The sequence below is a fragment of the Telopea speciosissima genome, chromosome 8 (genome assembly GCF_018873765.1).
Source record: "Telopea speciosissima isolate NSW1024214 ecotype Mountain lineage chromosome 8, Tspe_v1, whole genome shotgun sequence".
NCBI lineage: Eukaryota > Viridiplantae > Streptophyta > Magnoliopsida > Proteales > Proteaceae > Telopea > Telopea speciosissima.
In genome coordinates, this window is record NC_057923.1 from 15,086,350 (window position 1) to 15,096,793 (window position 10,444).

At 38.0% G+C, this 10,444-nt stretch overlaps 1 protein-coding gene across 1 annotated transcript; it reads right to left on the bottom strand.

The window, feature by feature from the left end:
- Positions 1–244: 244 nt before the first annotated feature.
- Positions 245–8,981, bottom strand: LOC122671318 (protein NEN1-like). The gene is made up of 6 exons (XM_043868466.1): positions 8,663–8,981; positions 8,411–8,568; positions 7,870–7,916; positions 2,543–2,606; positions 714–1,417; positions 245–576 (listed from the first exon to the last, which is right to left on the bottom strand). The coding sequence occupies exons 1-6, from the start codon at positions 8,940–8,942 to the stop codon at positions 342–344; spliced, it is 1,488 nt and encodes a 495-aa protein (XP_043724401.1). The 5' UTR covers positions 8,943–8,981; the 3' UTR covers positions 245–341.
- Between the last annotated feature and the right edge of the window lie 1,463 nt (positions 8,982–10,444).

Sequence of the window (10,444 nt, forward strand, 5' to 3'; positions counted from 1 at the left end):
AGTTGGACACTCCATCTGTGTCCTCCATTAATCTTCTCCATAAAGTAATATCAATGTAGAAATAGAGAAACAGTTTACACTAAACAGATAATTGATGGAAAGAGAATCCTTTGAGATTTTCATGTTAATTGTTAAACGTCACCACAATGCTAAAGAAATGGTACACAACGACATCCATACACAACTACAGAATATCCCTGGCGGCATGCATCAATTTTTATTTGAAATTATGATCTTTCTTATAAATGAAATTTTGCAGTCAATATGATCCAATTATTGTAATAAATTGTTAATGGCCTTGCGGAAATCGAATGAGTTTCTTTTCTGGACACTCACTCCAATTACCTGGAATGAATGATCAACTTTTTTGCCACTAATCGAAAGCCAGCATTCTGCTGATAATCATACATGTCCAAGGAGAAGTAAGCATCCACCAAAGTCCCCGGAAGAAATAAGGAATCAAGTTCAGCTGGATCAACTGTACTGAACACAACCCTTTGGGCATTGCCTGAAGCTTCTTTCTGGTATATCTCCGTACCATAGATGGCAATGTCCCCATTTGTTACAGTCGGTATGCTGTGGCAACAATAAAACACAAATTTAGTTTTCAAGAGAGAACTTCAACAACACCATACTTTATTTTTAAGGCGCACTAGAAAACTTGATTTTAAGAAAAAAGCAACAAACTAGAATTCATGGATATTAATGCATACTTCAGTCGGACAGTTGGAGAATTTAATATGCCATTCTTCCTATTCACTATAGGCCTCCACTCTGAGCTGCTACCAGAGTCCACAGTCAATTTTTGTGAAACATGGTCGCACCCATCTAGAACCTGACATAGGCTCGATGGTACGTCAACCACTACACTCAATCTCGGCCTACCAGCTTGGTCAAGAAACTTTGAGCTTACTCCGAAACGCAACCTCAAACCTGTACAATATAGCTGCAAGAGGACATCTTTGTGCAATAGTTGTATCCTCTGGCCTCGATAAAATGGGACATAGGATGCCCTTATAGAAGGAACCGAGACTTCATCTGGTGCTAAGAAGCCAGCATAGCCACTGCAACCCTCAGATGCCATTGGAGTGGAAAAAATCCTAGAAGATTCTGTCGCTGGCCTCGTTTCCATATTGCCATCCAGTTGCAAATTCTCCACTTTCATTTGATCAATGAGTTGGCTCATGTTGAAATGGTCTGATTGAGAAATGTTGAATTCAAAGGATTTGCGTATCTCTGCCTCAATGTTTCCAGTCATGGGCAATAATCTTTGCTCCCTGAACTTGATGTCAGGTGAGGGGGTAGACATGTTTTGTTTTGTTTCCTCAGGTGAAGCCTTTCCCTTACCACGACTCCTCGTAGTAGCATTTGGAGAGACCCAACTGTTGGCTGTAAATATATCTGGGAGGCTCGACTCCTGCAGAAAATTTAGAGCTCCATTATATGTGAACCAGCAATAGCCTTTGAGCTCTCAAGTAATGAGGTAGTCCATATTGTCGGGCTAATTAAACTAAGCACAGTCTATTAACAAGCGCAACAGAAAAGAGTGGATTGAAGGTATGCCCCAAGCCAAAAACTCAAAATTTTAAATGGCGTTAAGATCTAGTCAATAAAATTTGTCCCAAAACAGCAGACTCCTTTTTCTTAGACTATCCAAAAAGAAATTGCAAAAGATTGGATGGTTAGGATTGTGCAGTTAGATTAAATTCTTGGCATAGCAATTCTCCTCAGCAGGACCTGACATATGTTGCAGGTATGCAGTTTATGATTGCGGTAATGGAGCCTGTGTTCCTATCATCAGAAACTACATCCATTGTTGGTCAGTGATTATTCAATTTGAAATGTTGTGCAAGTCAGTTTTCAAAATTCAACACATTTTGGTCAAGGACCACACTGTCACTCTCCAGTAATTTATAGGACTGACCAAAGACCGAAATTTTCACATAGAAATCAAAAGGAAAACAGAATAAGCGTGTACTACTAAAAGTCATCCCCCCCCCCCCCCCCACACCCCCCGGGGTGGAGCAAAGGAAAAGAAATAAAAGTTGAAGAAAGTAATAGTAATGGTAAAAGTAGCACATTGTACTTGACAGTCAAGATTTGGTAGACCATAAAAATCTTCAAATGAGAGGCTAAACTACATCTTGACAGTAACCATATACTTAGTAGGAAAGCATAGTTGGCAATTACAGTGCCAAAGAAATTCAGAGAGGCGCATAGGCATATGAACTGTACAGAGAACCATATGAAAGAAGTGATATTTCATTTAAGAAAGGGAAGAAAGAAATGCTTGTTGAAACCTTCATGGATATTAAACAATAAATGTACCATAATAAGGTGCGAGCACACAACGTGGGCAAAAGAATCGCAGAATGCACTATAAGACAACTTAAATTACTAGAGGAGAACCGATAATGCCTTAACTAAAAATGGATATGTGTGGTTCATCTGACCTTAGTAGTTTAGTTAGCAAATGCAAGTAACATAATGGGTTATCATTACTAGAAATGTAGTTGTCACAGCTTCAGAGTTGCAAGGTTACCAAGAACAAAACTGTTGCACAATACTTGAGAACTTCGAGATTCATCCGAACATCATCCAAGCTCCTGAAATATTATTCCAGTAATAATTAGCTCCAACAAAGACAATTTTTGGTTACATATTTATAAGGCAATCAGAAATTTGCTTCCTAAAAGCCCACAAAAAGTACAACAATTTAACCATATTAAACAGACTGCTTGAATTTAAGTACAAACTTCATGTTTAGGGTCTTGATCACTTAATTATCATAACATTAAAACCGTAGAGTATTAAGGATGTTAGCAGCCACACACCAATGGAAATTTTTTTTGAAAATTAAGGCTCTATGTGATAGTATGCAAGAGTTTCCCCCTTCCCCCCAAAAAAAATGTTAACAATAATTGGATATACTGAAATTATTTTATTACTATAGGGATTTAGGCGATGATCAAGTTTGCAACATAGAGGTTTCCATTTAAGTAGGAGCATATAAATACTGATCATCAACTATTCCTTTTAATACTAATTTCTATAAAGTTTATAATGTATGTCCAACTGTTGCCTACAGCTCATCTCTCCCCCCCCCCTCCAAAGGAGAGCTAGCACCAACATAGAATCAAAGGGAGCCTCACTCTCAGTTCTGAACAGCTATTTAATGAACTACTATCTACAACTGACTTATTAATTCTTTCTTACACAAAAACACATTCTTGGAGAGATTCATATCAGTGAATAATGACAATTGGTCAAATTACTTTTAGTACTTATTTCTATAAAGTTGATAATGTATTGTTCAGCTGTTACCAACAGCTAAGGGAGCCTCAACCTCAGTTCTGAACAGTTATTTAATGAACTACTATCTACAAGTGACTTATTAACTCTTTCTTAGACAAAATACACATTCTTGGAGAGATTCATATCAGTAAATAATGGCAATTGGTCAATTACTTGGTAAAAAGACTGAAAGATTAAGTCTTAAACAATATTATCCCTTGCTTCAACTATGACACCAGCATATGCAGAAAAGAATCTTCCCCCCGAAAATTTAAAAACAAGATGATGATTAACTTTTCTAAGGATCCTGAGGAAACCAGTAGTGCATACGAAGAATGCAGGGTCTTTAAGAGAAAAACACAATCAACGTGCAAACAACCCCCCCCCCCTTCCAAAAAAATCCAAAAAATAATTGAACTTGTGCAGACCAATCCAAATATAGTTGATGATATTTGTTGACTTGAACCAAGAATGGGAGAATGGCTTGAATGATCTATAAGATCAGTCAAGCTCTCTATTTATAGTAGTAAAAGAGATAACAAGGGAAAACACTATTCATGACACTGTTCACATGAACTGTGTCACATCCCTAATTACATTTCTACCCTTGCTCATTAATACATAAATAAAGAATAAAGAATAAATAAAACACCCAGAAGACCAAAATACCCCCACAGTATTCTGGATTACATATTCCAACACTCCCCCTCAAGCTGGATTATACAAATAAGAGACGAAAGAAAAACCAGCTTGAACTAAAAAGAAAAAAATAACTCCATAATAATGCTAACACTCCCCCTCAAGTTGGTGCATACAAGGTACTAATGCTCAACTTAAACAAAATGGAAAGAAACTAAGTTGCAGCAAAATCCAGCTTGACAGAGATGAATGCAGCTCCCAAATAAACCTTCAAGAACTTTAAATATAGATCTTCAAAAAACTGGGCAGACTTGATCAGCAAAAAAAGGCAGCTTTCACCAATCTTCTATAGCTATCCAGTGATGAATCTCTGACTGATAATCTTGAAGACCAGCAACTAGGGCAGCAAGCAGCGGAAACAAATGAATCAGGTAGCGGAAAAGATCAACCCAACTGTAGAACCTCATATAGGCAGGCACTAACCAAACATCTTCAATACTCTTCATTTCCCCCTTACGGCAAATTCAACCCAATAAAAAAGGATTCCCAATAGCAATGGTGGAAACAATGATCTTTTATGTTTTGCACCAAGTATTCCTACAAGTTCTGCTTCTACAATGTCTGTAAGTGTACTGTACATAATCTCTCCCTCACGTGTAGTAGTACACGTGGACATAACAGAGATAATGTAAGAGATAAGGCAAAAATATAATATTCCAGAATTTTCCAAAAGGTGCTAAGGAAATGGAAAAGGAAGAAATGGCAATTTAAAGAATACCATTATCGTCCAAAGTCGTTATGAGTATATGCCAAAGGTATGTTAGGGGAGATGGTGAAGTGAAAAGAAAAGTTGTGGGATAATGAATTATGGAGAAAAATAATGCAACATAAAAATTGTCCACCATCTTCAAACAACCAAACAAACTCCTTGGATGGAAACTCCTGCAGGGGACAAACACCGAACTCCAATATTCACATCTGATAAGTATACAGATCTGATTTGAAGTAAGGAAAAACTCCAATCTTCAAGGGTTGATCAATCTTCAAACAAGGAAGAACAAGTGTGCAAAACTCCAATTTATAAACTCCCTCATGCTAAATAGAACTGACGAAGATATCTGAACAGACTTGATGTAATAAATTTCAACAAAAAACTTGGATCAGATCTGAATTAGTAAACACTGCTAGGAACAAGCTCCAAAGTAAGCCGGATATGAAACAGTAGAAGAGCTTCACACAACTAAATAGGTTTATAGTCCTAACCAATAACCATGGAACAATGCTGTTGTAATCCCAAATAAGCTGATCTCCAAGGTAGTAAATTCGAGTCTTCAACAATGAAAGAAATTCGAACTCCAATAGTAGGATATTCAGACTCAATAATAAGGCAGCAGTAGTCCTCATAAAAGCAGCAGTAACATGTCAACCAGTCATGCTTACAGAAGCCAATCAATAGAGCAAGGTATGTAGTAAAGCTTGATAGAACCAGCAAGTATAAATTAATTAACCCAACAGATCCATAGGTAGTTGAAGCAGCCAGCCACATAGGAACAAGTAAAAGAATAATGATGAAATCGAGCCATAAGTGTGAACCTGAATTTTTTTTCAAAATAAATCCATGAATGATGCTGAAACTTGGGTCGAGTACTCCTCTGATGGTTACAAAACTCTCCTCAAAAAATCAGCAAGAGAGGACTGCTTTAACCCTTAGATCGATTATAGTCAGGGTTTTGTAAAAAACCTGAAAATTGAGATCGATTGTAGGGAAAGGGGGCTTCATAAAAGAGATGATGACTTGTCAAAGATTGTTGATGGTGTGTAATATATGCTGTCCAGAGCTGCTTGAATGGATCTCCAATACGAATAACTAACATCTTTTTGTGATTGAGACTTGATCTTCAAGAGGGAGACACACCAAAAAAATGCAGAAAAATAGGGTAGCAGCTATCACACGAAATAGAACTTCTTCAAGCCATGAATAGTTGAAGTAGGTTGCGTCTCTTGATGGTAGAAACACCTCCAAAAAACTCCAGCAGCAGCAAATAACCCTAACCCAAAAAATCGATTTGTGTCATGATTTTGTAATACCCTGATAATAAGGATCGATTGGGGTTAGGGGTCTTCAAACACTTGGAAAGAGGCCAATATTGAGGTCGAGTGATCCTTGTAGATGAAGTAATCAGCCCTCCAAAAATCAGCAAAAGCTGAAACCTGTAACCCTAATTTCGATTGGAGATAGGGTTTTAGCAGGTAACCAAATTAGCAGGTTAAGAAAGATTTGCTGTAGAAACAAATCCAGCCATCAGAAAGAGTCCAAACTTAGGTCAAGTATGGCATGAAGTAGTAGGGAATCACCCCCAAAAAATTAGCTGCATCTGAAAAGGGAAACCCTAAAATCGATTGGTGTCAAAACCCTAACAAGTTGAGATCGATTAGGGTAGGGGCTGGAAAGGTTAATGAAAGATGGAGAAATAGAAAAAAAGAAAGGAGGTCAATGGAATAGGGTAGGAAGGTGCTGGAAAAGAGAGCAAAGGGAGCTCCAATGGTGGAAGGTCAGCCTTCAATAGTGATAGGAAGTTGATCTCCAAAAAATTCTAGAAAGCTCCAATTCGCAAAGATGGTTCCAGCAGAATTTTAAAGGAAAAAAGAGATAGAATGAAGGAGGGCAGCAACTAAATCATTGGTTAAGGTTTTTACCTCATTAGTGCTGCCCCCTTACAAGGATGAGAAGAAGAAAACCAGAAGGAGGAGAAGCCGAGAAAGAGAGAAGAAGGAAGAAGCCGATTGGAGAGAAGGAGTAGGGTATTTTCCTCTTTTTCTAACCTAGATCAGACTAGCTCTGATGCCATGTTGACTTGAACCGAGAATGGGAGAATGGCTTGAATGATCTATAAGATCAGTCAAGCTCTCTATTTATAGTAGTAAAAGAGATAACAAGGGAAAAACACTATTCACGATACTATTCATGTGAACAGTGTCACATCCCTAATTACATTTCTACCCTTGCTCATAAATACATAAATAAAGAATAAATAAAACACCCAGAAGACCAAAATACCCCCACGGTATTCTGGATTACATATTCCAACAATATTCTTTTATATAAAAATGTAATTCTCCATATCAAATTAAATTAAATTAAATTATTCAAACATAAGCTTAATAATGATATGGGTGTTTCTAACAACTAAAGTAACTCCAAATTCAAGCGATTTTAGTCAAGTAGTGAACCTAATGAAACCAAACATTCAAACTTAGAAGTAGGTCAAACAAAGAGCTCAGACCATTACAAGGTCTATTTAATGACTGGTATGTGGTGAGTCCTCCTTTTCAAGTTTGGCCAGTGAATCCAAAAACCTTGATTAGAGAATATTGATTCATCAAGTTTGAAAGTTCAACTATCAAAGTTACAAGATCAATCTGGTATATTTTATGAATCTGGCATATCCAATATGTGAGTTTCATTTGTTCTGTACGTCAATTTTATTCAAAATCCAGCTAGGAACAGAGGGATCAAGTATAGGTATTAGGTAGCTTACTGAAAATTTGAATCTCTTGATCACAATTCCAAGAATTAATTTATTGTTGAATTGATTCATAGATCATTGGTAGGCATGACGAATCTGGAAACTACTTTATAGTTTTACAAAGCAAAGAATTTTAAAAGTAATTGAAAGAGATATACAAATTGCTGCCTAACTAGAAATAATGGAAAAACTAATGCTGAGTAGAAAATAATTGAAGAAATATGTTCAGGAAAAAAGAAAGAAGAGTCATAGGCTAAGTTGTCCTAATATCCCAAAGTAGACCTTGTTGGTCAGCATCAACTTGGGCATAGGACTTTGACACGTGGTGCAAGTGAAATATCTAATTAGTTGGCTCATGAAATCTTACATCATTAAGAAAAAATAACAACAAAGTAAGCAACCAGAGTACCTATGAGTCTGCTGGCCCAGTCCAAAATAGGTTGCCAGAGAGGCCATCTGCAAAGAAGAAGACCAATATATCAAAAATACAGAAACAAAAATCATGTAAAACTGAACCAATAGATGGTGGTTGTTTTTAATGACAAAAAACTCACACCAAACTAAACCCTCATATTAATAAGATTATTACCCCCAATAAACAACCAAAACTAATCCGGGAAAACACTACTGTAACTTAGAAGATTTTAGTAATTCCAATTCTTTTCTAGTAAAATCGATAAGGAACTCAAATCCTCTTTGAGGACACAGGAAAGATAACAAGCACGCAATTAATCAAATCTTTATTGCACTGGCAGGACACTGAAGCGTAAAGAAAACAATGGTAACAAAAGTCACCAGCTTTAAGGTCCGAAAGATGAACAACAGTTTTCAAGGTTTGAGAAACGGAAGCCAGAGAGAGATAAAGAACATTAATAGCAAAATAGACTCAACATGAATCATCAAAAAGAGAGAGGGAGGGAAACAAAGAAATAAAAGAGATATTTCAGCACCTTCATGTCTCCAGCTCTCCTTCCAAATTTCTGCGTCAACAATGTCAATGAATCTATAGTTCCCTTGGACTCCGGAGCCGGGCGACTTATCTCCGCAAATGCCTCTCGAATTCGAGCGCAGTCGAATTTAACGATATTATGACCCGCCCAAATACGACCTTTTAAACCAAAAAACAAACAAAATCAAAGACTGAGAAACCCTAACTGCTAACAAAACGAACCAAGCAATAGAGAGAAAAAGAGAAGGGGAACCATGGAGGAGATCGAAGATCTTATCAGCAACTTCTCCGAAAGTAGGTGCAGAGGCGACGGCGTCACGGGTGATGCCATTACAGCGGGTGGACGCAGTTGACACGGAGGAGAGGTGGGCGGGCTTTACTAGAGTTGAATAGCTCTCCAGCTCAACCAGCTTTCGAGGGCACACCAGAATCGCTCCGAACTCTAAAATGGCGAATGCTTGACCCTTTCGGAAAGGAATTGTAGTTTCCACATCGAAGAAGACGATCTCTGAGCGCTCTTCACTTGAGCCCATCTATGGTTTCTTTAACTATACTAACTACTCTGCAACTGAAGGAAACAGACTCAAAAATGGAGGTAATCCATATCTGAAAAATGATATTTCGAGAAGGGACCCCGCCAATACTCGTAACAATTTATACCTCTCTCCTCAACACCATGAAGATCGATGCCACGTGGAAAATTTAGTAGTACAGATGGGGCCTGGATAAGCGAAAGTGGGGCCTGTATCCTTTCCGGTAGCTAAGGTAAGATGACCGGTGTACACCAGGAATAATCCTTTACTTCTTATGGGTGTTCACGCAAGGAACATGTGAACCCTCACTAGCAAAGCTATCAACAGCTGATAATTCCTTAGCAATACAGGAGAACAACATTTTTTTCTTTTTTTTCTTTTGTTTTTTTGTTGGGTGGGGGGTGGGGGGAGGGGGTTGTTTGAACAATAACAAGATCACCCATAACCTTATCCCAACTAAATGGGGGTCGGTTACTTGGATCCGATAGAAGCTATGACAGTAAGAGAAATAAGAGAAGTAAAAAAGAAGTAAAAGGAAGTAGAAGAGAAAATAAATAAAGGTACAAGTCAAAGCATTAGTCAAAACAGCATTCCAGGAACATTCCCCTACAAGGGATTGACTACACGGGTCCTTGTCCTCCAAACAACTCTATTTGTGGTCATACTAGGATCAAGCCCTACCACATAAATATCCTTTCTTACCACTTCTCCAATAGTCATCTTAGGCCTGCCCCTACCTTGTTTATCAAATGAAAGTCGTGATGGAGGAGAAAAACATTGAACTAGGGCTGCAAGTTTGGCCCATGTGCACGTAGGATGTGATATAATGGCCACTTTAACCAATGATCATATGTATGGGCTTATGGGTTATAATTGGTACTGATTGTTGCACTAGTGCTTTAATAGTTTGTTTGTAGAGACCATTAACTAAGAATTGTAAAATAATTACCATAAGTGTGTGTCCATCAAATCCGATTTGATCCAGTTCAACCAGGTTCACCTTTGTATTGAACATTTATACATTCTTGTTTAATATTGTCACATGCGTTATAAATTGTTTGAGCATTATGTGTCCGTAAGTTATACTTAAAATGGTAGTCGCGACTAGGGTTTGGGCTGGGCACCCTTATCATATGGTCGTTGCATTGGGTATGCCTAGACATGTGATGTCAGGGTACGAATGCGAGTGCTCACATGTTTGATATGTGCATTGGCGAAGAATCTACTTTGTCGATTCCCTCATGTATTACTGCCAGATGTAGGAAGGGATAGACATGTGTCACCGACACCCTGTATCTGAGGGAACCTTGTCACTGCAAAGTGTGATCGCATTCTTTAGTTCATCAATGACTGAGACTCAAGCGAGTCAAAGCCGGTATTTTGAGAATACGTGAACACTTTGTGAGTGAAGGAGTTATCCAACACGGTCACCACTGTCCGATTGGGGAACACCAAGATAGAGACTGTCTGTGCATGGTCGGATCAGAATCTGGATCCAGTGC